At 41.1% G+C, this 27,932-nt stretch overlaps 10 protein-coding genes across 14 annotated transcripts in view; 2 read left to right on the plus strand and 8 right to left on the minus strand.

Moving 5' to 3' along the window:
• Positions 1-2,010: 2,010 nt before the first annotated feature.
• On the minus strand, positions 2,011-3,566 carry LOC104800209 (NAC domain-containing protein 2). The gene is made up of 3 exons (XM_010522971.2): positions 3,261-3,566; positions 2,907-3,181; positions 2,011-2,799 (listed from the first exon to the last, which is right to left on the minus strand). Exons 1-3 carry the CDS (start codon positions 3,424-3,426, stop codon positions 2,335-2,337), a joined length of 906 nt encoding a protein of 301 aa, XP_010521273.1. The 5' UTR covers positions 3,427-3,566; the 3' UTR covers positions 2,011-2,334.
• Positions 3,567-5,314: 1,748 nt separating this feature from the next.
• LOC104800210 lies at positions 5,315-6,821 on the minus strand. Its single transcript, XM_010522972.1, has 3 exons — positions 6,530-6,821; positions 6,329-6,429; positions 5,315-6,200 (listed from the first exon to the last, which is right to left on the minus strand). The coding sequence occupies exons 1-3, from the start codon at positions 6,625-6,627 to the stop codon at positions 5,767-5,769; spliced, it is 633 nt and encodes a 210-aa protein (XP_010521274.1). The 5' UTR covers positions 6,628-6,821; the 3' UTR covers positions 5,315-5,766.
• A 117-nt stretch (positions 6,822-6,938) lies between these two features.
• Positions 6,939-9,206, minus strand: LOC104800211 (proteasome subunit beta type-3-A). 2 transcript variants are annotated; one of them, XM_010522973.2, is made up of 7 exons: positions 9,082-9,206; positions 8,817-8,998; positions 8,629-8,736; positions 8,346-8,435; positions 7,822-7,906; positions 7,341-7,435; positions 6,939-7,191 (listed from the first exon to the last, which is right to left on the minus strand). In XM_010522973.2, the coding sequence occupies exons 1-7, from the start codon at positions 9,085-9,087 to the stop codon at positions 7,143-7,145; spliced, it is 615 nt and encodes a 204-aa protein (XP_010521275.1). In that variant the 5' UTR covers positions 9,088-9,206; the 3' UTR covers positions 6,939-7,142. The 2 variants fall into 2 exon arrangements, with proteins under 2 accessions (XP_010521275.1, XP_010521276.1); XM_010522974.1 differs by lacking the exon at positions 9,082-9,206 and having other exon boundaries at positions 8,817-9,004.
• A 246-nt stretch (positions 9,207-9,452) lies between these two features.
• On the minus strand, positions 9,453-11,628 carry LOC104800213 (N-glycosylase/DNA lyase OGG1). The gene is made up of 3 exons (XM_010522976.2): positions 10,966-11,628; positions 10,097-10,307; positions 9,453-9,900 (listed from the first exon to the last, which is right to left on the minus strand). The coding sequence occupies exons 1-3, from the start codon at positions 11,604-11,606 to the stop codon at positions 9,616-9,618; spliced, it is 1,137 nt and encodes a 378-aa protein (XP_010521278.1). The 5' UTR covers positions 11,607-11,628; the 3' UTR covers positions 9,453-9,615.
• Positions 11,629-11,875: 247 nt separating this feature from the next.
• Positions 11,876-16,536, plus strand: LOC104800230 (SWI/SNF complex subunit SWI3C). Its single transcript, XM_010522998.1, has 10 exons — positions 11,876-11,985; positions 12,164-12,327; positions 12,520-12,865; positions 13,455-13,996; positions 14,150-14,510; positions 14,616-14,689; positions 14,851-14,936; positions 15,269-15,336; positions 15,435-15,616; positions 15,818-16,536. Exons 1-10 carry the CDS (start codon positions 11,970-11,972, stop codon positions 16,364-16,366), a joined length of 2,388 nt encoding a protein of 795 aa, XP_010521300.1. The 5' UTR covers positions 11,876-11,969; the 3' UTR covers positions 16,367-16,536.
• A 44-nt stretch (positions 16,537-16,580) lies between these two features.
• LOC104800212 (pentatricopeptide repeat-containing protein At1g77405) lies at positions 16,581-18,033 on the minus strand. Its single transcript, XM_010522975.1, has one exon. The coding sequence runs from the start codon at positions 17,930-17,932 to the stop codon at positions 16,607-16,609; it is 1,326 nt and encodes a 441-aa protein (XP_010521277.1). The 5' UTR covers positions 17,933-18,033; the 3' UTR covers positions 16,581-16,606.
• A 92-nt stretch (positions 18,034-18,125) lies between these two features.
• Positions 18,126-18,924, minus strand: LOC104800214. Its single transcript, XM_010522977.2, has one exon. The coding sequence runs from the start codon at positions 18,709-18,711 to the stop codon at positions 18,301-18,303; it is 411 nt and encodes a 136-aa protein (XP_010521279.1). The 5' UTR covers positions 18,712-18,924; the 3' UTR covers positions 18,126-18,300.
• Positions 18,925-19,835: 911 nt separating this feature from the next.
• Positions 19,836-22,973, minus strand: LOC104800216 (replication factor C subunit 4). Its single transcript, XM_010522978.1, has 12 exons — positions 22,864-22,973; positions 22,694-22,772; positions 22,424-22,503; positions 21,619-21,741; positions 21,469-21,538; positions 21,308-21,381; positions 20,928-21,048; positions 20,783-20,845; positions 20,621-20,680; positions 20,419-20,544; positions 20,243-20,326; positions 19,836-20,118 (listed from the first exon to the last, which is right to left on the minus strand). Exons 1-12 carry the CDS (start codon positions 22,905-22,907, stop codon positions 20,029-20,031), a joined length of 1,014 nt encoding a protein of 337 aa, XP_010521280.1. The 5' UTR covers positions 22,908-22,973; the 3' UTR covers positions 19,836-20,028.
• Positions 22,974-23,593: 620 nt separating this feature from the next.
• On the plus strand, positions 23,594-26,301 carry LOC104800218 (cyclin-A1-2). Of its 2 annotated transcripts, XM_010522984.2 has the most exons (9): positions 23,594-24,124; positions 24,279-24,749; positions 24,843-24,935; positions 25,038-25,171; positions 25,274-25,349; positions 25,467-25,577; positions 25,653-25,802; positions 25,885-26,025; positions 26,105-26,301. In XM_010522984.2, exons 1-9 carry the CDS (start codon positions 23,882-23,884, stop codon positions 26,165-26,167), a joined length of 1,482 nt encoding a protein of 493 aa, XP_010521286.1. In that variant the 5' UTR covers positions 23,594-23,881; the 3' UTR covers positions 26,168-26,301. The 2 variants fall into 2 exon arrangements, with proteins under 2 accessions (XP_010521286.1, XP_010521285.1); XM_010522983.2 differs by having other exon boundaries at positions 23,597-24,124; positions 25,467-25,802.
• Positions 26,268-27,932, minus strand: part of LOC104800217 — a 2,946-nt gene continuing 1,281 nt past the window's right edge. Inside the window, exon 2 of one of the 3 annotated variants that reach the window (XM_010522980.2) lies at positions 26,268-27,712. In XM_010522980.2, coding sequence (XP_010521282.1) covers positions 26,428-27,712 — 1,285 coding nt within the window. In that variant the 3' untranslated portion in view covers positions 26,268-26,427. Of the gene's footprint in view, positions 27,859-27,932 lie in introns of all 3 variants that reach the window. The other 2 variants (XM_010522979.2, XM_019200905.1) reach the window with 2 other exon arrangements.

Consider the following 27,932-nt stretch of genomic DNA (forward strand, 5'->3'; position numbering starts at 1 on the left):
TATATATATATATATATATATATGTGTTAACATAGACATAGAAAGATTCCGTGACGAATCTGGTTAATCGAGCCGCGGGATCCTTGGATCTACCACTCAGTTTTTTGTTATCCGAAACTACAAAACAAACAAATATATATACATATATATATATATAGTGCATGAATTGTAAAGGACCACTCATTTATCATATAACATAATGGAGCTTATATACTATATTGAATTTATCAAATGAATTATTGGGTATATTATACTTTACACTGATAAAAGATTGACCAATTGTCATATTGTATATTTCTTTTACAAATTTGATCATCATGTATCCATACAATTTTAACAATGTATATATATACAGTAGATAAAAAATAAAAAACGAATATATTAATGTAACTTTAATATAAAAAAAATGAATCTTGATAATTATATATTTAAATTACTGTTTGTTATTACTTTAGAACAGTGATCAATTTTTAATTTAAAAAAATGGTGTATTAGACTATATATTAATCCAAATTCTTAAAAGTTAAATTATTAATTTACGAGTTTTATATTAATATATGTTTGATTAAGATACGCATCTATAAATATCTTATTGGTAATCATGGTGATGATGATTTGAAATATATATATATATATATATATATATATATGACAATTTTCAATTTAATTTTAATTTATTTGGTAAAGGCCCATATCAAAAGTGGTTTTGAATTGAAAGTGAAACTTGTAAGAGCAACAACAAACACACCTAACATGGACTAGAGCCCCACTTCCTCGAATCTGTCCAATTTTGTATATTAAAAAAATAATAATTCTTGACCCCATACTTACTATAAATATATGTATATATATATATATATATAACATCGAAGCATTACAGTTTTTTTTTGAAAAATTAAATATAACGTAAGTCCAATATCATTTAATTACGCCTATATTTTAACTTTCTAGCCAACAACACACTACAAACTCTTTCATAAAAAAAACACATTACAAACTCATACAAATCGTCCAAAATAAAATGCTTTGAAATTAAATTTTAATTTATAAATTTGAAAACACGAACATATATATATATATATATATAATAAGAATACGAAATATGATTAAATTATAGATCGGAATAAAATGCTTTGAAATTAAATTTTAATTTATAAATTTGAAAACACGAACATATATATATATATATATATAATAAGAATACGAAATATGATTAAATTAAAAATAATTAATATATATATATATATATATTATTAAAATAAGTTGATACTTTATATGAATTAAATCATTTAAATCTGTACTGTTTTTCGACGCAATAATGGTGAGAAAACGATTGAAATGAAAATGGAAAACATAAAAAAAAAAAAAAAATTTGTTTTGATCGTGCGAGAAGAGAGACTGTTATTCGTGGGACCCCGCCATCGCCAACATGTTCACATACGACACATGCACTAAAATCGGATCTCGAGCTAGACATGACATCCGTACTCCCACACGTCGATACACACATATATATATATATATTATCCGATGTGTATTTTTGTGTATATATTATTATAAAATATCTAATGATAGAAACTATAGAAGCCCAATAAGTGACGGCCCAATTAAATTTATCTTAGCCCAATGTATCTTAGGGTCCACAATATAACCCATGCCCATTTTTTTTTAAATTTTTTGTGTCATCTATATATTTTTGGTTTTGAAGCCTTTTACATTGCTCGATAGTAAAAGGTAAAAATAAAATAACTGGGCAAATATATTATATGGAATTCGACATATAATTAATGTTTATTTTTTAAAATTTTATATAAATTAATTTAAGTAAGATGAAATTTAGTGATGCTGAAAACAAGATGATTTGAGTGCTAATCTAGTAATACCTTAAACTTAAAGCCAAACCCAATAATTAGTGTATGATCTTATATATTTTGGTTTTGTAACGTTTTATATTACTAAAACAAATATATATATATATAAAGCATAATTTATCAAGAAATTCAACAAGAATCGATTAAATATGATGTGGATATATATCTTTGCTTTCAACTGATGCTATTTGGTTATTATTGGCTAATAAAAATACTACATTTTCATCCTTAACAATATTATTTCGACTTATTTATCAAAAAAATATATTATTCCCACTCATCCCACGTCATTTCCTTTATTTTCTCCTCCATTCACACCTATGTGACGTGTCGCTATTGTATTCGCTCGGACCGAGAGAGACCTCCTAGTTCATCCAGAGGGTTCACCGTGTCCACCCGACGCCCCGCGCGTCGAGGTGTGTAAAACTTTGTCTCGTGTCTGCGACTCGCACGTGCCAAATACTCAGAACGTTCCCTCCGGGACCACGAGCATATCCTGCACTGCCCACATCTGATTCCCGCTCATGAGCCGTGACAACGAAGCCAAGTCGTTCTCCGCCGCCGTCCCCCCAGTGGCATCTCCGTAATTACCACGAAACTCGAGGGTATTCGCCCACTGATCATCTTCCCTCCTCCATCTCGGCTCGCTCTCCGCCTCGCACGTGAACTCCGGAGACACCACGTGCTCCGAGCAGCTGGAATCCGCCATCAGCCTCGGTACGGAATCCGATGTGTCGAAGTGTATTGGACCCGGTACGACCAGTGGACACGTGTCTGTCATAGGAAACACTTGCTTGTTCTCCACCTCCTCGATCGCGTTTTCGATCCATCGCGGTGCGTTTGGCATAGCGTTCAGCGTCTGCGGCTGCGGTCGCCTCTCGATCACGCCTTTCTTGTTGTATATCCGACACAGCACCCAATCGTCCAGCTGAAAGTTTCAGAAACACATCCGGTTAAGCTAAATCGGTTCGATTTCCTAAATGCCGGTTTGGTACATGCATACAATTTCTCCGGTTTTGCATAAAATGTACTCACTCTTAAACTGTTTTTCCTGTTAATCGAGCGATCCACGTTGGCTAACCGGTACTCGTGCATGATCCAATTGGTTTTGTCTCCTTTCGGCGGTTTTCCAGAGTAAAACACTAAAGCCTTCTTGATACCAACCGGTTTAGGCCGACCAATCGGTTTATCAGCTCCGGTTGCTTTCCAATACCCAGAACCGGCGGACCGGTTCGGCCTTGAACCGTTCGGGTACTTCCTATCCCTCGGCGAGAAGAAGTACCACTCTTTTTCACCGTATAGAGCCAAACCTGCAATTAAAAAAATCAATAACTATATCGAATTATTGAATAAAATTCAATTTTTTTACTCAAAGGATCGGAAAATTACCGGGAAGATCCCAAGGATCATGTCTGTACAAGTCGATTTCGGCGATGAGCGGGGCAGGGATCTGCTGCGACGCGCATTTACGGCAAAGGTACTGTAGCACGAGCTCCTCGTCCGTCGGATGAAATCTAAAACCAGGTGGAAATTGCAAATCGACCACAGACTTCATCGTAATTACCTTTTTCACCCTCTTCTTTCTTAACTTTACACTAAAGAAGAACTGCAGAGACTCTTGAAACTTCGGGAGCAATGGAAGGAGACGAATATATAAGCTGGGAAGGAGGGGACACGTGGCACGTCGAGAGGACGGTGGCGAGGAATCTCGAAAAAGAGTTTCTGGAAATTAAGCCAAAGGGTGAGGGTGAAAGGTTTCATAGTGCGGGGGGATGAAGTGGCGAGAGGGACACGTGGCGGACGGCGAAGTGATTAGGTTTTGTCATTGCTTACGTCATCTGGTTTGGACGGTAGCGGTCTGAAAGGCTCGTCGACATGCATGAGAGATAGATGCGACACGTGGTATATCGACGAGGAGACCCACGGTTGACCGCGTCGAAGTTGTGATACATGCATGCGTTTCATGAGTTTTAAGACTGCTATTAACAGATTCAACCAAATTAATGATTAAGTTATTAGCATTTACCATTATATGTAAGATTATGACCTCATATAATTTCGACGTACCAATATATAATTTTTACTTTCAACATTCCTTTTTTTTTCATTTTGTCGCATATATTCTATGCGTTTTTAAATTACATAACCTTGATCCATTTAGCGTAATACATATGACGTACCATATTGATTACATACTCTTATATGCATATATGGTAATATAGTTTATGATAAATTTGTCATGATAAATAGTTTAAAACTATTTAATACGGTTCATGAATATAGGTAGGCCAGAGAGATATATGTTTGAATGTGGGTCGGTCCAAAAAAATTAATCAAAGATAGGTTTATATCTGTAATATTATGGAAGGGCATAATAGCGCTTTTAACGTTAGGTTTCGTAAAGAAAGCTCAAAAAACAAAAAAAATAAAAGCTCCATAAATTCCAATTTGGTTGGGCAAATAAACTGAACCGAACCCCGAGCGATGGACTTGGCACCTGTCGTGGTGGGCCCCACCACTTTCGGCCACGTCACGAAGGTAACTAACTTTTCCGTAGAATAATGATTTCGGCGGCCTAGGATACGCGCCACGTGGACGAAAGTGATGAGATCGTTGTTGCCTATCGGTTAAATGGAAAAGTGACAGCTGGCTCCTGACGTGGTAATATTTAATTGGTCTGACACCTAATCAAGGCGGATCAGTTGTACGGAACGACTAGGAGTCTCTAACATTGGAAAAGATTACGGACGAAATCTTCCGACCAACAGTTATAAATTAATTTTTACGCATATTTGTATGTATAGATTAAAATATAACCTAATAAAATCACAATATCATAAAAATAAAAGATTTAGTTTTCGTCGTTTTTCCTTCATTTACAAATATTTGCAACTTGTAGGTAAAAAAATAGATGATTAAGTTGATTAAATTAAACCAAATAAAATCAAAATCAGAATCGGTTATACACGCTCTGATATCATATGATAAATTGAAAGAAATTGATTTTAATATAAGGTAGTCTCATTTTGATAATATCAATAATAACCATAACTTCTAATATAATAAAAAATCTAAATCAAATAAAAAATAAATATTATAAAGAGAAAATTTCAAATAAAGAAATGAATCCGTTTAAATTTTATCAATAAATACATATGTTTTTTTTTAAATAAATAAATAAATACATATGTTTTTAATATTCCAAAAAATACACTAATTTATAGCTCTTCTTAAATTCTTACATGAATATTCAAATCTCTACTATAAATATTATATATATATATATATATATATATATATATATAATTTATCCGATCATCTTAAAAATATAATTATCCCAAAAATACGGTAAATTTTCGAATTATAAAAAAAGACTATATATAAACTCACAATAATTTACGACAAAATCCAACACTTTTTTTTTATACATTGGAGAACCTGCTCTACAACCTTTCGGATCGGACACTGGACACCGTAACGGTTCACAGTCCAATGGGTCGGACGAGAACGGCATCAAGACAGCATCGCAGACCAAAGAAAACCTCAAACCCACGCATACGAGCCTGTAACACACACATAGGAGATAAACCAGTCGTAGCTGATAGGCGACATGTGAGAGTACTGGCAGACCTATATTGTAATCAGTGGGGGCATGTGCCCCATAACATTAAAAAAAAACAAATTTCTTTATAAATTTAACACAATTTTAAAAAAATAAATTTTATCCCCATTATATACAAATAAATACCCCCACTTAAAATTTTTTCTAGACCCGCATCAAGGAGCGGCAAGAAGTCGAACCTTGGACCTCATGATTTTTTCCCATGCTCCTTAACCAACTCAATTGGAGTTTTTCCTTAGCTCGTTTTTTCGATCAAACTACTCAAGTTTAGATTCATCGACGTCGATATTTCGACCCTTTACGCGCGAATTTAGACGATCTGCTCACTCGAATGCCACGAACCGATCCATAATCCTGATTTCGACCGCCGTATCGATCCAAAGAATCGCCATTCCTCCGAACCCAAACCCTAACGCGATGGCTCCTCGGCCTAAGCGACTTTCTCATACGCTCTTCTCTTCCACGGGTTCCGAACCTTCGAGGAGGCGGCGAATACGTATCTTCTTCCGCGTAAAACGCGTTTTCCGATCGGCGTTTTCTGTGTCGACGTCTAGGGTTAGGGTTTATGAGGTCGGAGCAGAGGAAAGTGAGGCAAAACTTGCAGGAAGAGAACCAGCACGAGAGAAAAGCCCATGAGATTGAACAGAGGCCATGGACGATGCACTGGAAGAAACCCACTTTGTATAACACGTAGATGAACAGAAGAACTGCATTTCACGAATCGGGGAAAAAGAGAGACTGATTTCTTTTCTGAGTTTTGTGAATAATCATCATTCAAATGGAAGATGTCGGAAAGTAACATACGATATATATACACACACACACACATACTTACAGAGATATGAAAAGATGAGGATGATCGCCATTTTCACCAGATGGGCGACGCAGAAATGCTCGACGAAGCAGATGAAATCCCATGGCGATTCACAGACAGAGCTGGATCGGGAAAAAGAAAACGAAAATCCGAAAATCAAAACAGAGATCGAAAACGGGGATACGGTTCTGGCTAGGGTTCGTGTGCGTGGGATTTTTTTACCTGCATGACTTGCCGGAGAGGAAATCAAGTGGGGATCGAAAGAGGTTTCCGATGGAATTGAAGAAGCCGGAGAAGAAGGAATCGATCGTGTTTCCCATTGAACCGCTATGGAAGTTTCCAGAATCTTTTCTGAAGAAGTTTCCGAGAAAGATAAACTAATCAGACAAGAGACAAACTTCCAAGTTTTCGGACACAAACTGAGTAATATATGTTCTATGGAAACTGCATGAATACGGATATGGAAACTGTCCTCAAGAGAGAAGTTGCCTCTCTCTCTCTTCCTTTTTTTTTTGCAATATATTTGTTTTCCATTTTGTGTAAAAAGGGTAAATGACATTGGCAACAATGAAATTTAACAGATTTAAAACTCGGAAACGATGGAGATAAAACTATTGAGAAGGTTAAGACATGGGCACAAGTGTTATGTTCTTCATCTCATCCCTTTTCAAGGTAAAAAAACAACATTCCGGATCTGCATCAAACTTATCCACAATCCAGAACATGATATCTGCTGGAAACTGAATTTCACAACTATTCGCGGAGAAGGGTTCTGCGATATATAATCAGATTTAGAAATGAACTCGGGGCAGACGATACCAAAGATCGGATCGGATCAATCCATTCTTCCCTTCAGGATTCGTTCCCTAACTTCAGTTGGCGTTCTGGACAAAACCGAAAAGGAAAGATGTCGTTTTATAAAACCAGGATGCCTATCCTTGAATATAGAACCCTGATTTTTTTCAGAAGAATGTGTTCTTTTCGAGGGCAAGTCTTGAAAAGATGGCAAAAAAGTATGAGAGCGAGGACTTACACAACGTAGACATGCCCTCCCCATCCACTCAGACAGTCACGGTCGACGGATGAGAGAAGTGCTTGTGAGATTGTCTCGAACAATTCCTCGGGCTCCTGAACATTGCAATTGTTATACAAACAGAAATATCAAATCTTGATTCATATGCGTTGTTCCATGATATACGCGTAAAATATAAGGCAGTAGAGTCTTGGGAGAATTCAGCAGAAGTTATAACGCTGTTCTCACTGCTCATTTGCACTAAAATATATTGGAACGCCATCGCTAGTATAACCAACAAGATTGAGTTTCGGGATTGAATTCACAGGCCATTTGGAGTGACCTGAGAGAAAATTTATGGGATCTGATTCTTTACATTTGAAAACATAGCCCTTAAAACTCTAGATACTACCATGGACCAGTGGTTGTCTAAGCACAAGCAAGTGGATTAAAGTGATCCGGTGAGAAAACAGTAGAACATAAAGTATCGGAAGGGACGAACCATATCGGGTTTGTACATTGCTTCACAGGCTCCATAAAGTGATTCAGAAGCAGTTCCAGAAACTACAAAATCTTTAGCTAGCTCCCTACGGTCATAACAAAGCAAGTATTAATTAACATTTCCTCATTTTTAGTTAACCATGGCTGAAACAACATCATGTCCAAGAATGAACAATGAATGAATTACACAGTGATTTTGCAACAGTTTATGTTCAGGAAAACTCCAACTATTATCAGAACTCATCTAAGAGGAAAAATGTACACGCAACAACAGCAAAAAACTCGGGAAATAACGTAAGGAAGAAAGGAGAAGGAACGATATTTCCTGTCCACGTGATTCGCGCATGGAACCATAGGAGGCACGGAAAAGGAAAATCGACCAAACCACAGAAAATTCTAGCTCAACAAGCAAAGTGTTGGGATTACATGAACTATACTAACCAAACTAATGACATAAATACAAGAAAAGAGATATAATGTATCAAACCAATGGAGGGGTTTGGGTAAGAAAAGATGCAAACGTACTTGGCTCCAATGGAATCCATAGTGCAGATGAAGGGCTTATCATCTTCTCCCAATCCAGCAATCACAGGTTGGCATAAGTATGGTCCAAATCTGAAACAGATCAATCAATTCATTCTTCTAAATCATGATTCCGAGAAAAGATTTGCTTTTCCTGCCCTTCCAGTAATCAGTATTGTACTTCTCCGGACACAATCCTAAGTTGCGACAATGCAGTCATCCTATTGTCTAAACTATCGACTTGTTATATAAAACCGTAAAAAGAAAGAAACTTGATCAGACAAACCTCTTCTCATAGAGAATTGCGGAAACAAGGCTGGCGAAAGTTTCAGGCTTCATGTCTCTCTCTTCCCGAAGCTGGTATAGCTTATGGCGGAACACAAGTCGCTGGTACCTTCAAAAAGGAGCCCTAGATTTTGTCAATTACACAAGGAAGAAGAAGAAGCCATGGAAATGATTGAACGAGAAAATTACAATGTCTGGACATCCGTGGCGAGGCCGGAGAGGCCGATGAAGACACGGTCGTGGATCTTGTAGATTCTCTGGAAATCGGTGGCGATGGTCTGAAGCTGGACACCGAGCCTCCGATCACTGGCGATGGCGAAGCAGTTCTTCCCGACCATAGCCACTAGGGCACTTCCATTGTACTCGAAGATCTGCATCGCCGAATCAATCAAAACCACACATCAAGCATCGCCAATAACAAACACAACTAGGGTTTCCGAGAGTTAGAACTTACCGACATCGGAGAAATTAGGGTTTTCAGAGAAGAATTTGGAGGGTTTTTTTCTTTTCCAACGAGGGAGAAATCTAAGCAGATGTGAAGTGAAGAACAGCGAAACACAGCAAAGTTGCCGATGGCTTGGAAGAAAATCCAAGCGATTCCTTTTATTTTTGGGCCGAAATGGTGCAATTTTGAAAATCAATGGCCCAAAAGATAAATAACAATTTAGGGCCTATATCTTTAACAAATACGCATTTTCTCCCCAAATAACTTAATTTTGCAGAAAAGACCTTCTTTCATAACTTGGTTCCTATAAACTATTATTTATGTTTATAATTTGTTTTGTTAAACTATTAGTTATGTTTATAGTTTCTAAAGATTTCATGTAATAAAGAAAGAATTTTACTAAATGCTATTATTAGATCATTATTCACTCCAAGTTCATAACATCATGTTAAGGGCATGAAGCTCAGTCAGGAGGACAGTCTCATCCTTAACCAACAATATATATGCTCTTGGACAAGACCAAGTTGCTGATTTGGTCCTAAATCAAGGACCGGAAACATTTTTCCGTACGGTCATGGCTTCGTTTTTCATGGCAGCTAGCTTCAAAATCCTTCCTTTTTCTGCAGATATGTGCTTATCCTCTTGGATGGACTGGGAATATGATTGCAGTAGAGCTTTTTGTGCGGGTAATTCCGCGATGAAAAGCAACGTCTGTGCCCAACCGGCATATTCCCCGTATTTTCTCACGAATGCCTCTGCCACTCGGCTGCAGAGTTTAGCCGTTAGTCTGGCACCAGCAAGCTCTGGTAGCAGGTAGCTCGTGGCAATCTGATCCAAAAACCCAAAACAGAGAAATCAAAATCTTTAATCATCAAATCTCATTTCACAATGTATTTACAGAAGAACACCTGAAATGTACCTCGACAAGATACTATTTCAACATCGGCTGCACATATACAATACACTAAACTGGAATACCAAATGAAGCTTCGGGTAGACACACGATCTTATTGGGGGCCTTTACCTTCCAGACATGCGTGTCAACGGGAATGGCGCTATGCTGGTCAAGAGAAAACAGAGCTATGCATGCTGCAACCTTCGGACCAACACCCGGTAATGTACACAGCTCATCAATTGCATCCTGGAGATCCAATTTACGTAGGGATAGAAGCCATTCTGTGCCGCCACCGGGTTTTGATTGCAAAGCATGTACTGTACCTGTTATGTATTTGGCTCTGATAACCCAAAGATTGAACTATAATGTTACAATTCAAAAATCTTAGATTGCTAAATAACAAACAGACAATGTTTACATAGCTGAGAACGGAAAAAGATAACCGCATACACGACCTCACATCTATACACGTAAGCTGTTCAGTGTTTATGTGAACCTTCAGTGATCACAATCAGTACAAGTTACAGATACCTAATCAACTTCCTAAGTTATGAATCATGGGTTTTTAAAAAAAACACGAGCAATCACCAAAGGCGAATATAGATCACAGAAGAAAGCTTATAATCTGTCTATAACGACGTAAGAGAAGGTGGAAATCAAAGCATAAAACAGCAAATGCATGATACCACGGTTACAAATTGAAACAATTAACAAGTTCTACATGATCAGAGCAAGAGCATCAGAAAGAATATACCCTATAGCTGTTTATGCATAAATAACAGGCAACATTCAACCGCCATTTGCAGTCAATTCTTGGTGATGATTAACTTTTCACAAACCAATCCGGCTAATTGAACACAATAAACCTTAAAATTCGTTTGCTTGGAGACGAAGCAACAACGGGCAGAGAATATCCAGGATAAGACCAGTAGATCATGAAGATAGAACAAAGTAGAAATCGCATGAAGTTTAAGCAGAAATGGAAAGTGATGAAGCACCTGTATCCAAAACCAGCCTCTCTAAGCTCTTCCTCTGAAACCGAGGATAGCCGGTCCAATGATGGGAACTGATGAAACTCCAATCCACCAACGCTACCCAGATGAAACCCTAACGACGAGATGAAACCCACCATCTTTGTAATCCTCGCTATGTTATTGTTCGACGAGCACAAGAACTGCATCAGGCACTCGAGCGGATCCTGCCTCAGCACACGCGCGCCACGGAGATGCCTCGCCAGCTCAGCGAACCGAGGATCCTTCTCCGAGAAACCAGACCAAAGCTCGGCCAACGAGATCTCGGCATTGAGGAAATCGAGCAGCGCGCGCTCCGCCGCTGCCGAATCGGCCGTGCGGTGGAGGCAGTACGAAACGGCGCCGTCTTCAGACAGGTGGCGGAGAGAGACGAGGTGGGGCCCAATCGCTCCGGTGAACTGAATCTCTCCGGTCTGCTTCCACCGGAAAGTTTGACCGGTAGGGAAGGTTAACGGCAGCGAGAGCTCCGATCGGTCGAGTTTCAACGTGAACCACTTAGGTTTCCCTGTTCTGTAGAGCTTTTGACTTGGGACCGGCGTCACCGGAGGTGACGGCGGTGGCGGATATCCCGGCACGGAGAGCGACGGCGAAGTCCGGGGTCTCTTCATCGCCGTCAAGGGAATGACCTTTGCGTTGCGCTGAGGATTTGATATTTCATGTATCACAGTCCGGTTTAATTCGGTTTTCCAAATCGAACCGAAATTGTGAATACCAAACCGGACAATGGAATTTACATGAAGATATCGTTTTTTTAAAGCCTCTGTTTGGTAAAGCAGATTATGTCGTTCCGGAGTTACTAAAGAAATAGGGCTTAAAGCAAACAAATGAAAAAAAGAGAGTAGGGTGCAAAAAAAAAAAAAAAAAAAAAAAAAGGAGCTGTGAGAGAGAGAGAGAGAGAGAGCTTCGTCTCTTTGCTTTGATCCTATACCCACCAATCACAGACCCCACACCTATCTTTGACTTCCACGAGAATGCCAGCTTCTGAAGGTAAATTGCGAAACCCACTTGATTATTGTATCTCTCTCGCTCAATGGGTTTCAATCTTGTTCCCTCGCGGAATTCAAATTTGAAGTTCAATTCGAATCTCTCTCTGTGGATCGTGTGTGCGATGAGATAAAGTCTGCGAATTTTTGTGAATTGAGATCCGTTGGGTTTGTGGTAGCAGAGAGGCGAGGGAAATGGAAGCGGAGGAGGCGAGGCGGATTGGCGGCGAGGAAGCCGAAGCAGGAGGAGGACGAAGTGGAAGACGAGGAGGAGGAAAATAACAACAACGATGATGCGTACGATGTCGATAACGCGGCGGAGGAGCCGCCGCTGCAGAACTGGAATACCAAATGAAGCTTCGGGTAGACACACGATCTTATTGGGGGCCTTTACCTTCCAGACATGCGTGTCAACGGGAATGGCGCTATGCTGGTCAAGAGAAAACAGAGCTATGCATGCTGCAACCTTCGGACCAACACCCGGTAATGTACACAGCTCATCAATTGCATCCTGGAGATCCAATTTACGTAGGGATAGAAGCCATTGGTGCTCGAGGAAAGCGGTACCCGTCTCTCGGATTTTCCGGCGGTGGTCAGGCGCGGCGTGATTCGGCCGCATCCGTCCATCTCAGCGGTTGCGGCAGCGGAGAGGGCAGGTCTGGTCGGGGAGACCAAGGGTCACTCTTCGCTACCGGCTCTGGAGAATGTCTCGTACGGACAGCTTCAGGCGCTGTCTTCTGTGCCGGCGGATTCTCCTGGGTTTGATCCTGAGAGGAATGATGGGTCGTCTTCTGCTTATGTCATCTCTCCTCCTCCTATTATGGAAGGAGAAGGAGTTGCCAAACGGTTCGGGGAACTGGTTCATGTGGTGCCTATGCATTCAGGTTCGTATGATCATCTTCAAAGGCTTGAAATTGATTTGTTTTTTGGGTGTTGGAATGGAAGCTTGATGTCTTTAGTGGTCTCAGTTCCAAGTAGATTTGCTGTTTGGTATGAGTAAATTAGTATATACCCTGTGATGGATCTTGAATATCACTTATATTGGTTATGTAGCCTTTTATCTAGTCTGTTTTCGACTTCGAGTAAGTCAATTCAAGGGTATGAGCAATTTGCGAAAGCGTATGGGTTTGGAAATGCAATCTCAAAGGGCATTATGCCGGTCTGCTCTTGAAATGCTTAAATTTGTTATTTCCATGGTTGTATCCTGTTCCCGGTTCCTAGCGGACCTAGTCTATGGCAACTATTTGCCATATCCCCAAAGCATCAGATGAGATGTTTATTCATGATGAACAGTTATTTGATATCCTTGCTTGCTCTCTGTTCTAATAGTGTACCTAATGGCTTGACCTCAACTCCATATGGGTTCAAATGTATTTGATTACCCTCATTTGCTTTAACTTCTAAGCTTATGATCATTTCTTTCTAAATGTTTCGAAATTATTGACTAACTATTGGTTTTTAAAATGGGAGCAGATTGGTTTGCACCAGATACTGTCAATCGGCTTGAGAGGCAAGTGGTTCCACATTTCTTCTCTGGAAAATCTCCAAATCATACACCAGAAAAGTATATGGAGTTCAGAAACTCCATTGTTGCAAATTATATGAACGATCCAGAAAAGAGACTCCTGTTATCTGATTGTGAAGGATTGGTAGATGATATTGACGATGAAGATTTAGCACGGGTTTTCCGTTTTCTTGATCACTGGGGAATAATCAATTATTGTGCCACTACTGAGAGTAACCCTGATTCTTCTAGTGATGATGTATCATGTGTAAGGGAGGATGCAAATGGCGAGGTTCACGTGCCGTCCTCTGCTCTAAAATCTATTGACAGTTTGATCAAATTTGACAAACCCAAATGTAGACACAAGGCGGGTGAGGTCTATTCATCTTTTCCGTGTCGTGATGGAGACTCCTCTGACTTGGACAGCCGAATTCGTGAGCACCTTTGTGAAATTCATTGCAGTCATTGCTCTCGTCCTCTCCCAACCTTGTATTTTCAATCTCAAAAGAAGGTACATACATAGCTTGCATTCTCCCTAATTTCCAATACCTGTTTTTTTTTTTTATAATTCTCTTCTGCAATTTTTTAGGTGTCTCGTATAAAGTCTATCTTGCACACTTCTGATATTTAAACCTTATGGTCTAAAGTTTTCTCAACTTGACAGGGGGATGTACTCTTATGTGCCGATTGCTTTCACCATGGAAAATTTGTTATTGGGCATTCTTGTATCGATTTCATAAGGGTAGATCCAGCAAAAGATTATGGTGATCCAGATGGAGATAATTGGACCGATCAAGAAACCCTTTTGCTTCTCGAAGCTGTGGAACTCTATCATGAAAATTGGATCGAGATTGCGGAGCATGTTGGCTCCAAATCAAAAGCTCAATGCATCCTTCATTTTCTCCGACTACCTGTAGAGGACGGTCTTTTGGATAATGTTGAGGTTCCGGGTATAACCACAAAACCAGCACATTCGACAAATGGATATGATCAAAGAGGAACAGATTCAAATGGGGAATTACCAGGTGCTTTTCTTCGACCTAAACAATGATAACAATACTTTTGATGGCCTCTATGAAGTATGTGTATGCCTTGATATGTTCATGCTCACTATCAATATGCCACCGCAGGACCGTCTGATCAGGGTTTTGATATCGACATCGATCTTCCTTTTGTAAAGTCTCCAAATCCGGTTATGGCATTGGTCAGTGACTTCTTTTTCGTTTTCTTTTTGCAGATTTCATATGTTATTTTCTTTTTCCTTACACTCTTCATGTTGCATGGTCCAACCATTTTGAAATAGCTGATCTAGACATAGTCTCTCTATGAGTAGTTTATGGAGGCTGATAATGGAAAACATTATAGGTTGCCTTTCTGGCATCTGCTGTTGGACCTCGAATTGCTGCCTCCTGCGCCCACGCTTCTCTGGCAGCATTTTCCGAGGATGATAGGTTGGTGTACAAAATCTGAATCGTTTTCAATAACCATTTTACGCCATTAAAGGTTGTTTCTTCATTCATTTTGCTGTAGCTTTAGCTGGAAATGGGTATAAGCCTTTGGTAGTCTGCAATTAGGATGAACATATGAATTGTATAGTTCTGTATTGATGTTTTTTTGCCTGTAAATTACAACAAAAATGCAATGTCCACTTGAAATGTTGAAGAAAACTGGAAAAACAAGAAAGGCATGAATAACATAGTGAACATCTATAGATCATAGTTGGGACACAATTATTCCTTACAAGTCCAGTACACTGTCTGAATTTTCTCCTTAACCTATCTAGGATGAATTCCAAGGGCCTGCAAGGTAGAGAAGCCAATTTGTCTCATGGAGAAAATCTGCAGCAAGATGGTAGGCAATGCTTGATCTTCGCGTTCTGTAGCAAATCCCTTTTCGGGTCCTTCATCCGGGCTAATCTTGAATATTTTCATACGTTTTGGTTGTAAAAGAAAACTCAAGGTCACATACAACATCATGTCAGAATGGAGCTGAAGCAACTCCATTGCCACAGGATAAGATTATGGTGGCAGTAAGAGCTGGCCTAGCAGCCGCGGCAACAAAAGCAAAACTGTTTGCTGATCACGAAGAACGCGAAATCCAAAGGCTCTCTGCAAATATCGTTAATCACCAGGTATTTATCTCGCCATTGCCCTTTAATTATATGTCAAGCTACAAGTCGAAATTTCATGCTTGTTGGGTATTATGAATATTGAATCTTACTGATTCTATCAAGTGACAATCTTTTTATGTGGGGAACCCCATGTGTAACTGAACTGGAAAGCGACACAATGACTTACCTGCATAAACCTCATCTGTTTTTGCCATCCCACAGCTGAAGAGGATGGAGCTGAAGCTGAAACAATTTGCAGAAATCGAGACCTTGCTGATGAAAGAATGCGAACAAGTAGAGAAAACCCGTCAGAGATTTGCTGCTGAACGAGCCCGTATGCTCTCCACAAGATTCAGATCACCCGGAGGAATCTCGCCAACGGCAAACAATCTTCCCGGTATGCCTCCATCCATAGCTAACAACAGTTTCATGAACAACAACAACAGCAGCACTCCGAGGCAGCAGCAGCAACAACAACAACAACTAACAGCTTCTTCCTCTTCTCACCCGAGCATCCCGGGATTCAGTAACAACCTGCAACAAATTCACCCTCAGATGCAATTCATGGCACGCCAACAGTCAGCTTTCTCACTTGGCCCGAGATTACCTCTCAACGCCATTCAGACAAATGCAACTTCAACTGCTTCTCCAAACATCATGTTCGGGAACAACTTAGGTAATAACTCCGTTGCAGCTCCTGGCAATCAACCTTCTTCGTTTACTCACCCGATAGTTAGATCTTCCACTGGCTCTAGCTCTGGCATAAACTGAGAACTCATCTCTTTACCATATCTGCGGCTTGTTTCATTCTGTCTTCTCCTTTAAGCCAAAATGTTAAGTTATTACAGCTTTTGAGACAGCAGATTGTAAAACATCTTGTAGTTTAGTTAGTGTCTGTATCTATTTATATCATCCTTCATGCAAACCCCTCTTGTGGACCCTGACAACCATTTCATTTTTCTTCTATATTGAATCGAATCTAAGATCACTTAGCATTCAAAAGATCAAATCTTACACCAATTGCTTCTGAGCCATGATGGGTTTGATCTTCATCACTCCCCTACATCTCTGTTCTATCCCTTCCCTTATTCGTTTATGCAGCCTGCCATCAAGCGAATCCACCATTTCTTCCGGGCTGAGAGCATCCAATACAAGATTATACGTATACTCTCTCGGAATCAATCCATCTTCCACCATCTCCACCAGTAAATCCCGAGCCTCGGATGCCCTGTTCGCTTCGATCAGAGCATGTATGAGTGGTGTATATGTGCTCGTGCCCGGAACACCATGGCCCATCTCCTTCATTGTCTTCATCATCTCAATCGCTCGGTCGATCTCACCGGTAACACTGTAATACCTTACGAAGGAAGTATACGTTACCCGGTTGGGTACACACCCCCTCTTCTTCATATCTTCAAACAACTCCATAGCCCGACCGGTTCTGTTCGTTTTGCAACAGCCATCGATCAGGCAGTTGTAAGTTACAATGTCCGGGACAAAACCCTTGAACAGCATCTCCCGAAACATGCGATTTGCCTCCCACATTCTTCTCCTTATCGCCTTTCTGCAACCTGTTTGCATACTGAACTTACAGTAGGAGCTTATCAGGATCGTGTAGGTGTAGGTGTCTGGTGGGCATCGAAATCCCGGTAACTCCATCTGCTCGAGCAAAAACCTCGCCTTTTTGAAATTCCCGATTCTACAAAGAGCGTGGATCATTGTGTTGTAAGCATAAACGTCTGGTTTGCAATGGTATTGCTTCATCCTGTAGAACAAAGCCAATGCCTCTTTGACGAAACCTTCTTCTCCCAGACATTTCATCAAACACGTTACACACGCTGTAGTGATTTCGCCTCTTTCTGCCTTCTCTCTGCCGGAGATTCGCCCGAGAAACTCCCATAGACCCTTCAAATCGTTCCCTCTGATCAGTACGCAACCCATCTCTCTGCAAGTGATCTCGTTGTGATCGAACCCGAAATGGTTCTCGACCCAGAGGAAGAACTCCATTGCTTTCTGCAACCCGAGAGAGACTCTCGCCGGATCTCTATAAGCACCGGGACCCAGGACGAGAGCATTGGAACGGCGACGTTCGGATTCGTCCCGGAGGTTCCTCTGCTTCAACGGAGACCGCCGGCGAAAACCCTTTTGCCGGCCGATGGATCTCGGTGAGAGGAAGAAGAATCTGGGGATGGATCGGAGAACGTCGGAGACGAGACCATGGGTCCACGGATTCGTGACCGTCGATGAAGCGAGAACGGCGTCGAAGGGACGGTTCTGGATCATGGCGGTGAGGATCTGATCGATGATTCGGCTGCATAGCTGATGCGACGGTTTCATCTCCTCTTCCTTTAGCTGTGTTCTCAAGTACGAATTTCATAGCAAGTGACAGTGTCAATGTCGATGTTACAGTTAAGGTTATTTACAAATTGATCCTCAGTGTTTTCCAAAATTTACAATTAGGCATGTACGTTTCAAAATTGCATTTCCGACCCTGCATTTCAAAATCTTAGATCGCTTAAAATGTATTATAATACATCATCACGCACAATACAATCCCAAAAAGAAGGAAAAAAACTTTAGATAGGAAAAGACCGAAACGCAAACTCTAAATGGCATTATTGAATATATAAACAAAACTTGAGCAGTTTGCTTTCTTCCGAACTTTGAGGAACTGAAAAGTCTGTAGTTTTATTGTCGGATCCGCGCTAAGAAGCGGAATCACGAGCCAATAATGAAATAGACGAGAAACTGTTGGACGAGAACAACGATTTCGGCGAATCCCACATCGGAAAAATTGATCTCCGACTCGATACAGTCTCCGTGTCGGAGCCGTACTCAGGATCCAACCTCGGCACCGTCTTTCTCCTACTCTTCCTCAATCGAAACAGAGATGGCGGGAAACATCCGGGTCGGACCCGGTTCGGGCGCAGGAGCAGCCACCGCTCGGACAACGCCGGCGGCGGAGGAGGAGGATGGAGAGGCTGAGGCGAGGATGAGAGGCGGAGATGGTTAAGGTTGTCGGGATGGGGAGATGGGGTTTTGGGAACGCCTGGTCGGATCTCCCAGCTGAAGGGAACTGCTCCTGGTCTCTTGAATGAGTCGTCTGTTATCGCCATTGTTACAGCTCTCTGTTACAGTAAAAAAAAACACTTTCTGAAGAAGAAGAGGAGGAGAGAGGCAAAGACCTAGTTTCTTGAGTTAACTTTAGATGCAGACTGGTATATATGTGTGTGTGTGTGTGTGTATAGGTGAGAGAGAGAGGATTAAGACGGGCAGAGTTGGTGGCGGGAGATATTAGGGAGGTTTATGATTTGTCAGTGTGTTTGACTAAGCAAATTCTGGCCCACAATCTTATCTTTCATTCATGAAATTTCAAAGAGAAGAAAATATTGGAATTATATTATTGAAACCAAAGCACACGCCAAAAACAAAAAAGAGAAAAGAAATTGCCCCAAAACACACGAAAATCAAAATTAAAATATCAACAAATGTGCCAAAAAACTCTGATATATAATATTCATTTACCATCCAGATCAGATGTATTCAAAACATACATACCAAATTGGAGAATCCAACTTTCTTTTTTTGAATTGTGTTTCTATGTTTTTATTTTTTACTTTTTTTTTTAACAATACTTAACAATTTTTGAATAAGCTTTTTTTCTTCAGAAAGAGTTTAGTGTAATGAATTGGTTGTAACTGGTAAAGGAATCGACATTTTCTTTGCAGGGCATTATCAAAAATACCCTTATTTTGTTATTTCTACTTCAACACCTACCCTTGTGACCATGTGATCAATGTGAACGAAATATAATATGATCACATATTGATTCCATTGTTCATAACGTTAAATTTAAGATGTTTTAATCAAATGATTAGTAAGATATACAAGGTATGAACATAATGAATTAGTATGACCATCATAAATTTAACGTTATAATTTATAAAATCAAAATGTGACCATACTATATTTCGGTCACATTGGTCACATGGGTAGTTCTTGAGGTAGAAATAGCAAAGTAAGGGTATTTTTTATATAATGCCAATTAGTTGTCATTAACAAAGACATGCAGAAGCTGTCCACTGACATTAATAATCAAAAGAAACATTTTTTTAACATTTTGATCGAATTTTCAACAAAATTTTCCAAACGATGATGAGACAATCTTTCCCCTGCAAGAAACGCTAAATGGGCAACAACAAAATGTCGTTTTTTGTTTTGACAAGGACATAAGGATGTCTAATAGAAACTTCAAAACCATTTTCATACATGGGCGTTAACGCATGGATTGGATTCAAACAGGAAGTGACTTGCATCATTATGTATCATCACTACAATCTACAGAACCATCATTCTCCAATGTTAAAACGGGACATTAGAGTTTTACCAGAACTTTGGCAAATGTTTGGAAAAATCCAAACTTTAAGACAAGCTCAGTCTTGGGACATCTCAGAGAGCGAACGGATCGTATTGCTTGCCACATCCAGTAGCTGCAAGTACTCATCTGCTCCATCTACCAGACGCTGGAGATTCACAAGAGCAAGAAAAAAGGAAAGGTCTTTTAACCATTGTAAATGAAAAGAGATCCAATGATCATGAAGCATGAATTTGTACCCGAAATTGTATAGTTTGATATATATAGCCTACCTTATCTGTTTCAGCTAGACTCTTGCAGATTCTAGCCTTCTGCTCATCTGATATGTCATCAGCATCTGCAACCAAGTCAAATAACTGACAGAGAATTTGAGTTAGAAAGTAGCGTAACTGAAGCCAAGAGACTTGCGCATGTAGGCAATACTAGGATTGAGGATGTACATAGTCACCTGATTAATGATCTGAGAAGCCGGGTATCCTTCCGCAACTATATTGTCTACTTCTTTGTTCGCTATATCGAAGTTGCCACTTTTGCAAGCTACAAAAAATCCCTTGACTACCTCCGGAGGGACGACCTGAAGGGTGGATGCTTGCTGAGCGATAACAGAATTTGACGGATTACTCTGAAACAGGGTTATTCTTCATTCTTACCCCGGAAACACCTAGAAGGTCCTTTGAAGTAATTGTAGATCCAAACAATCGAGCAGCACTCTGAAATATTCGCCAGTGAGATTGATTGATATTTGAATATTTCCACATGAGCAGAGAACTATGTCCAATAAAGCATATTTCAGATGAAGTTTATAAACTTACCTGCAGGTAAGTGATGGCCCGACGGAGATCACCTTGCGATATGGAGCTCAAAGTTGAAAGAGCCTATATGAGCAATAGCTAGTGTAAGCAAGATTTTACTAAACTTAGCTTGTAAGATGAGATTTTAAGAGTAATATGCCCATACCTCTCCGTCAAGGTAGAGACCTTCTTCCTTACAAATGTGCGATACACGGCTACCCATGACTTCTTCGGAAAGAGGTTTGAACCTGAACTTTGCACATCTTGAAGCCAGAGGCTCTATGATCCTTAAAGACATGGAAAGAAAGAGAAATGAGCCATCAAATTTGCAAACCTTCATAGTCCACCTCTATGAGATGATGTTAATTATAAATTAAGTTGCGGTGACACCTCTCCAGGTCACTCTTCCTTATAATCTATCTAAGAGTAAGTTAAGAGCAATGCTAAGAAACCAGAAGCAATCATCTTGCATCTTCAGGTTAAAAAGTGGAATGAGTGAGTGAGAAATGCAAAAGAATGGAATACAACCAAGGCAAATGAGCATACCTGCTAATATAATTACATATGAAAAAGAACCTAGTAACTTTAGAGTAAGTCTCCATAGTGCGTCTTAGTGCATTCTGCATAATGAGTACAAAAGAGATGAGAGTGGCGTGCACATATCAATCTGAGTTTAACAAATGATGAGTAATTAGATTCACGTGTACCTGAGCATCTTCAGTCATTGAATCAGCTTCATCTAGAATGATAATCTTAAATGATGGACAAGGATAAGCCCTATATGACAAATAGGAGGCAGAGTCTTAGATGAAAACACATGCAGCACATAGAAGCAGAAAAGAGATCGGTTTACACACCCTTGACGCTGATTAGAACCAACAGCGACAGCAGCAAAATCCTTGATCTTGGTCCGGACAACATTTATCCCTCTATCATCACTGGCATTCAGCTCCAACACCCTGGACTTGTAGAGTTCAGGCCTGCAAAAACTCTCAGGTTAACTTTCAAAGCCATGGTTAAACCTTGAAATAACACAAAAAGAAATAAGAAATAAACCACAGTAGTTGTTTAGCAACCACAGTGAAACTACATTACCAATCCTCCCACTTTAAATCAGAAAGAGAAAAAGAAAAAGCGGGCAACTCATCAGAGATACTCGTGGAGAATAAGGCATAATTTAGTTCAGTGTTGTTCAACAGAAGATGAAATCCAAATCCAAAAACCAAAACCTTGAGATCTTCTCTTCCAAACCAGACCCTCGTGAATGCCGGTGCTTACAGTCATTTCTAAAGTGACAAAGCAATGGACTACCTACATCCTTAATGAATGGTCTGCAATAATGCTCAGGGAATTTCATGTCGAATCCGGATAACATATATCACGCGAACCCAGAGAGCGTTAACCCTGTGTCCTCAGCATACATAGTCACGTTTCATATCCGCGGATCACAAGCCGATATGCACTACGGTCAAAGGTAACTAGATCTCAGACAAGCACGTTGATACTAATCAATCAATCAATCAAATACCCATCAAGGACTGCTGAATTGTACAGAAGAAGAGCAACTTGAACATGCCATTTGGCAAAACTTGCACTTTTGAGAAAAATCAGTCAACGGAACAAGTAAAAGTAAATCCACAAAGGCATAGAATGGTCAATTACCCAAATAGCTGGTGAGCGATTGCAAGCGCAGTAGTGGTCTTTCCAGTGCCCGGAGGACCATAAAAGAGCATGTGCGGACACTACAGACAAAACAACAAAAGAATAAAAAAAAAACCAGGATTCAGAAGCAGAATCAAAGTTTAGGGTTTAACCTTTCACCGGGAAAATAAAAAGGAACACCCTTGAAAACCCAAAATTCAAATTCAAAATTTCAAATCTAGGGATCCCCATGAATCATCCCAGATAAAAAAATGGGTCCATTGACATTACATTTGTGGTCTCGAGAGTGTTGGTGAGGACTCGAACCACCTCGTCCTGGTGAGCTACGTCCTTCACCTGCTTTGGTCGGCTGACGAAAATACCGGAAAACGAACGATAAGAGATCGGTTTCGACAAGGCAAAAGAGTAAGCGAGAAAGCAGTTCCTGCGAGAGACCGTACTATTTCTCGACCCATGGCTGCGAACTCTGAAGAACTGGCGCCATTTCTTCTCCCTCTTTCTCTCTTGCGTTTGCTTGGGAACTTATTTTTGCTCGTGGGGGGAGATGGCACTTAAAGGCGCGTGTTTTTTTTCCTCGCATCGGAACTCTCCGGCTCGTTCAGAAGGTTTAGACGCCTCGGAATCGATAAGAAGGTTCGCTTTGTTGACGATTTATTCGGGTTTTCCCTTTTTTTCCTCTTAAATATATTTATAATCTCATGCTATACACATTTGAAATATTAAGTAATAGAAAAGTTTTAATGAATTAAATATGAAAAATTAAAATAAAATGAAGATTGTTAAATATAAACATTTTTACGAAATTTTTTAAATCGCTTTTTAATAAAAACTCAAGCATATAAAAATTCTATTAAAAATTAAATGAATATAATTTTTTTAAAAATTGAAAAATCTTATAAAATTGATAAACCAAGAAAAAAAGAATATCTATCCTGATAAGTTTCCTAATATATCACTAATCCTTTTTAAACAAGTGTAATAAAAAATTAAAAATAACAAATATATGCATATTGTTAAAAAAAAAATCTACAAGTTTGTTCATTTGTTGCTTTTTTCGGGACTTTTGGGCTTCAACTTTATTGTGAACTTTGACTCTGGGCTGTTAAATTTGTTATCCAAATTCGAATTAAAAAAGTGATCTTATCTGCTACTACGACAAGCCTGTGCTCGTCAAACTTTAACGAGCCAATTATTACGCTTGAATTTGCCACGTGGCATTTTCTGATGGATTGTTGCGTCGCAGACGATCTCACCCTTGCCCGCCTCAAAATCAATTATTAATTAAAAGAAAAAAGAAAAAGAAAAAGAAAAAGGGTTCAAATTGTTCCTTTTCGTTACACATCGTCTTCTTCACCAGTGATTTGTATTTGAACCAAGAAAAGGAGCGATTCTTCGTTTCTAGAATTTTCCCTCCCAGAGAAGAAGCGAAGCCCTAAACGTGAATTCTCTCCGGTAACAATGTCGACAAAGAATCTGCGTTTTCCCGTTTCTTCTTCGACGATGCCTTCTTCGGCTAAACGGAACTCTTCTTCCTCTTCCTCTTCTTTGTCGGCGAATCCCGTCAAGGAGAGTGCGTTTCGCCGGACGGAAGCGGGCAAGAAGCGAGCGCCTCTCGGCGACATCACCAACCGCCGTGATTTCTCCGGTGACGTCTCCGATCAGAAGAATGGCCCGCGAAGCTCTGCTTCGTCCTCTGCAATGGTGGGCAAACCCCTGGATTTTGATTTTTGGCATTCTTTGTCCTGCTCTCTTGTTAGGTCAACGGAAAATCAATACGTGGTTGCAAATTTTAGGGTTTTGCTTGTTTATTCGATTATTTCCTGTTTGATAATCTCTGGGTTCTCTGTTTCTGAAGGTACATTCTTCAGGCACGATTTGCCAATCGAAGAACGCAACGAACCCTGATTCAGTTCGTCCTGAGGATTCAGAAATTCCTCGAAGTTATCTTCCTCCCAAAGTAAATGCTAAAGCGAACACGATGGTTCCTTACAAGGCTACCGGTTCTGCGAATTCGGATTTTTGTAGAACATATGATGCCGTCTCTAGTCTTCCTCCACTTCCCTCTTCATCACGAGCAGCCATGGACGCGTCTCCAGCTCGTTCAGACCTGGATTCGGTTTCTCTGGACGAGTCAATTTCCACCTGCGACTCTTTCAAGAGCCCAGAAGTTGAGTACATGGACAACATTGATGATCCTCTCGAGAGGAAGTGTCCGAGCAGTCTCGGTAAAAATGACGAGATCATTATCATGGGCAACAAATCTACAGATCCGCAGATTTGTGCTGCATATGCTAGTGATATATACAAGCATTTGCGGTTTTCCGAGGTATACAGCTTAGATCTCAAGAATTCTTTTCAGTAATCTTTCTCTGTTTCTGAATCATCTAAGCATGACGACGGTGGTTGTTTCTCGCTGAAGCTGGCGAAAAGACCGTCTCTAGATTTCATGGAGACGATACAGAAAGACATCAATGCCGGCATGCGAGCAGTACTGGTCGATTGGCTCGTGGAGGTAATCCATTTGATCTAAGACAAATTCGGAAAGACATTAAGGTTTTCTCTTTTCGATATTACCTTTGATCTGTTTCTTCTTCGGTAAATGGCGAAACTGCAGGTTGCTGAAGAGTATAGGCTGATACCCGAGACGTTGTATTTGTCGGTGAACTACATAGATCGGTACCTTTCCGGCAATGTGATAAACAGGCAAAAGCTGCAATTACTTGGTGTTGCATGCATGATGATAGCTGCGTAAGAAATGCAGACAATTTCCCAGTTTGTATGTCGTAAAAATATCGTTTTTTTTACAAGACAATGCAATGCTAACAAGAAGCTTTTACTTGTAATTACCAGAAAGTACGAGGAGATATGCCCTCCCCAAGTGGAGGAGTTCTGTTACATCACTGACAACACTTACTTCAAGAACGAGGTTTGTGCTGCTTTTTATGGCCTGACCGAGAGGAAATGGTCTTGTCCGATTCTTGTGGTTTGTTACTGATATAAGTAAATCTTTAACTCGTTCCTGTTCTTGTTCTTGCTCTTTCAGGTTCTGGAGATGGAGTCCTCTGTTCTGAACTACCTAAAGTTCGAAATAACGGCTCCGACCGCAAAATGTTTCCTAAGGCGATTTGTTCGAGCTGCTCAGGGAACAAACGAGGTACTCTGTCATGTCCAGATCGAGTTTCTCCATGTTTATTCTGTCGGCATGTCCAATCGGATAAGTCATTTTCAGGTACTGCCGGTACAGCTAGAGTGTCTGGCCAGTTATCTAGCCGAGTTATCCCTCCTCGATTACGCTATGCTCCAATATCTTCCCTCACTTGTCGCCGCCTCCGCAGTTTTCTTGGCAAGATACATACTAGAACCTTCAAGAAAACCATGGGTATGCATGCCCTCATAGTACTATTGCATATCTCAAAAGGGCTTCTCTCCAAAACCTCTCTGTGTATTTTTTTTTTCTGCAGAACTCAACGTTAGGGAATTACACGTTGTACAGTGGCAAAGATCTGAGGGATTGTGTCAAGGATCTTCTTCGGCTGTATCGTGATGGTACTCGTCACTCGTGTAGCGTACCTGCCGTGAGGAAGAAGTATAGTCAGCACAAAGTAAGCACAGATATTTGTTTACAAGTTGTAACCTCGGGATACGGTAATAACCTCAGACCGTTAACCTCTGTTCTTACAGTACAAGTTTGCTGCAAAGAAGTTTTGCCCGGCCTCAGTTCCACCGGAGTTCTTCCTGGGCTAGGGTTCCTCTGCAACTGCTACACATTACTCTATTAGACATCGTTGGTAATATCTGTCTTTTGATGTACATAAATCCTTGGTTTGTTGAAACAATGTTTACCTTCAGGAGAATACCTAGTTTGACAAATTTTTATAGATGAAGAGAGTAGCAATATACACAGAGTGCGTACAGCTAGGAACAGAAACAAGTTCCCTTATTCCAGGCAGACCAGATCTATATGCATCATTCTCAAGGCTTACAGCCATAATTATGGATACACACTAGCATGAAATTCCGAGACCCTTTGGCTTAGTATTAGTAGTTGTTATATTCAGCCAATGGCAATCGCGGAACATGCAATTGTTCATCCTGGGCCAGGCCACATCCCTGGGGCTGATGAACTTTGGCGCCCAGGCCGGCGTCCCGTCTTCGAAGCTGTTGTGTGTCAGCCTCCTCAGATCCGAACCATCGAGTTTCACGGTAAAGATCTCTCCGTAAGGCTGGTAATGATGCGGGTTCGAGATTGGCTCCGCCGAGATCGCTCCGTAATCAGATGTGAATGCGATGGTTTGCCCGTCCGGGCTGAAGATCGGGTGGTTCGTTCGCCCTCCCGACCCGCTCTGGATGAGTTTCCTCATACCCGTTCCATTAGGATGGATCAAGAACAGCTCGAAACTACCTGAACCCGGGTTTTCCCTGTCCGAGGCGAAAGCGATCAATTCTCCATCCGGTGACCAGTTACACATTGTATCAGTCCACGGGCCATCGGTTAACCTGAAAAGGCCACCGCTTTCCCCTTTTTCGGTATCCATGATGTAAAGGTTCTTGTGACCGGACCGACCCGAACGGAACACGATCCGTTTCCCGTCGGGAGAAGGCCATGGAAAGGCATTGTTCTGTCCGTTTGTGGTCAGCTTTCTTATGGAGGTTGATGGGTCATCGGCGTCCACGTTGATGGCAATGACGTCCACCTCGGTTCTCTCCTTTGCGAATGTCGGGCCAGCGCTCGTGTACACGATCCCCGGTTGGACTGGGTCCCAAGCTGTCGAGAACGCCATTCCTGGGAACACTTTTCTACGGTCCGAACCATCGGGCTTGACCACGGTCACACCGGGCATGTTGACGTGTGCGATACGGTCACCAGACGGCGAGAAGGTAGGGAAGGAGCCGTCGATTCTGAAGAGAGAGAGCTTTGGCGAAGTGGTTTGGATGTTCTCGAGGAAGAGACGAGGACTTCTCCATCCATTGGCCTCGCCTCTGCAACTGTGGTACCCGACTCGGGTCGAGTCGGGGGAGAGAAACGGGTTGAAGTGGTGACTCGCCGGAGACACCAGGCGAGTCAACTCGATGAACTTGTTCTTCCTCAGGTCGAACAGCTCCACGTGACGGTATTCGTCGCCGGGTCTCCGAGTCGCCACCGCGATGAACTCGTGATTGTTGGGCGACGTGGCGGGTGTGAACGCGTGGAGGTTCGGTGGGGTGACTCGTTGAATCGTCACTGACTCGATGGAAACCGGGCCGGCTTTCTGCAGAATCGCGCGGTACACGCTAATCCAACCGTCCTCGCTTCTTCTGTGGAAATACAGAGTCGAGTCGTCGACCCAACTCGGCCACCCGCCATGTTCGACCACCTTGACCCTGTGAGTCCCATCCCGAGTCAGGAAGATATAGATGTCCGTGGTTAGCTCCTCCACTTCGCCGGTCCAGCCTCTCTCTGCGTACGACGCAACGGCGGGCCCATTCCCGGAGGGAGAAACCGCGGGGCTGAAGTCGGCGATTCCCCGCG

Source organism: Tarenaya hassleriana, unplaced genomic scaffold (genome assembly GCF_000463585.1).
Source record: "Tarenaya hassleriana unplaced genomic scaffold, ASM46358v1 Cleome65, whole genome shotgun sequence".
In the NCBI taxonomy this organism is placed as follows: Eukaryota; Viridiplantae; Streptophyta; class Magnoliopsida; order Brassicales; family Cleomaceae; genus Tarenaya; species Tarenaya hassleriana.

Coding starts and splice junctions, on each gene's coding strand:
- LOC104800213 (XM_010522976.2), bottom strand. CDS start 11,606: ATGAAGAGACCCCGGACTTCGCCGTCGCTCTCCGTGCCGGGATATCCG. Junction 10,308..10,965: donor GAGGCTGGTTTTGGATACAG/GTGCTTCATCAC, acceptor TTGGGTTATCAG/AGCCAAATACATAACAGGTA. Junction 9,901..10,096: donor TTGACACGCATGTCTGGAAG/GTAAAGGCCCCC, acceptor TTTTTGGATCAG/ATTGCCACGAGCTACCTGCT.
- LOC104800214 (XM_010522977.2), bottom strand. CDS start 18,711: ATGGCGATAACAGACGACTCATTCAAGAGACCAGGAGCAGTTCCCTTC.
- LOC104800212 (XM_010522975.1), bottom strand. CDS start 17,932: ATGAAACCGTCGCATCAGCTATGCAGCCGAATCATCGATCAGATCCTC.
- LOC104800210 (XM_010522972.1), bottom strand. CDS start 6,627: ATGGGAAACACGATCGATTCCTTCTTCTCCGGCTTCTTCAATTCCATC. Junction 6,430..6,529: donor CTCTCCGGCAAGTCATGCAG/GTAAAAAAATCC, acceptor TTCCCGATCCAG/CTCTGTCTGTGAATCGCCAT. Junction 6,201..6,328: donor CCTCATCTTTTCATATCTCT/GTAAGTATGTGT, acceptor CGTGAAATGCAG/TTCTTCTGTTCATCTACGTG.
- LOC104800218 (XM_010522983.2), top strand. CDS start 23,882: ATGTCGACAAAGAATCTGCGTTTTCCCGTTTCTTCTTCGACGATGCCT. Junction 24,750..24,842: donor AGCATTTGCGGTTTTCCGAG/GTATACAGCTTA, acceptor TTCTCGCTGAAG/CTGGCGAAAAGACCGTCTCT. Junction 25,172..25,273: donor GCATGCATGATGATAGCTGC/GTAAGAAATGCA, acceptor TGTAATTACCAG/AAAGTACGAGGAGATATGCC.
- LOC104800211 (XM_010522973.2), bottom strand. Junction 8,737..8,816: donor GCCACGGATGTCCAGACATT/GTAATTTTCTCG, acceptor TCCTTTTTGAAG/GTACCAGCGACTTGTGTTCC. Junction 7,907..8,345: donor ATGGATTCCATTGGAGCCAA/GTACGTTTGCAT, acceptor TTATGACCGTAG/GGAGCTAGCTAAAGATTTTG.
- LOC104800216 (XM_010522978.1), bottom strand. CDS start 22,907: ATGGCGCCAGTTCTTCAGAGTTCGCAGCCATGGGTCGAGAAATA. Junction 21,539..21,618: donor GGTTCTAATCAGCGTCAAGG/GTGTGTAAACCG, acceptor TTTGTCATATAG/GGCTTATCCTTGTCCATCAT. Junction 20,327..20,418: donor CTTCTCAGATCATTAATCAG/GTGACTATGTAC, acceptor ATTCTCTGTCAG/TTATTTGACTTGGTTGCAGA.
- LOC104800209 (XM_010522971.2), bottom strand. CDS start 3,426: ATGAAGTCTGTGGTCGATTTGCAATTTCCACCTGGTTTTAGATTTCAT. Junction 3,182..3,260: donor TGATCCTTGGGATCTTCCCG/GTAATTTTCCGA, acceptor TTTTAATTGCAG/GTTTGGCTCTATACGGTGAA. Junction 2,800..2,906: donor ACAGGAAAAACAGTTTAAGA/GTGAGTACATTT, acceptor TGAAACTTTCAG/CTGGACGATTGGGTGCTGTG.
- LOC104800230 (XM_010522998.1), top strand. Junction 12,866..13,454: donor TGTGGTGCCTATGCATTCAG/GTTCGTATGATC, acceptor AAATGGGAGCAG/ATTGGTTTGCACCAGATACT. Junction 15,337..15,434: donor AGAAAATCTGCAGCAAGATG/GTAGGCAATGCT, acceptor TGGTTGTAAAAG/AAAACTCAAGGTCACATACA.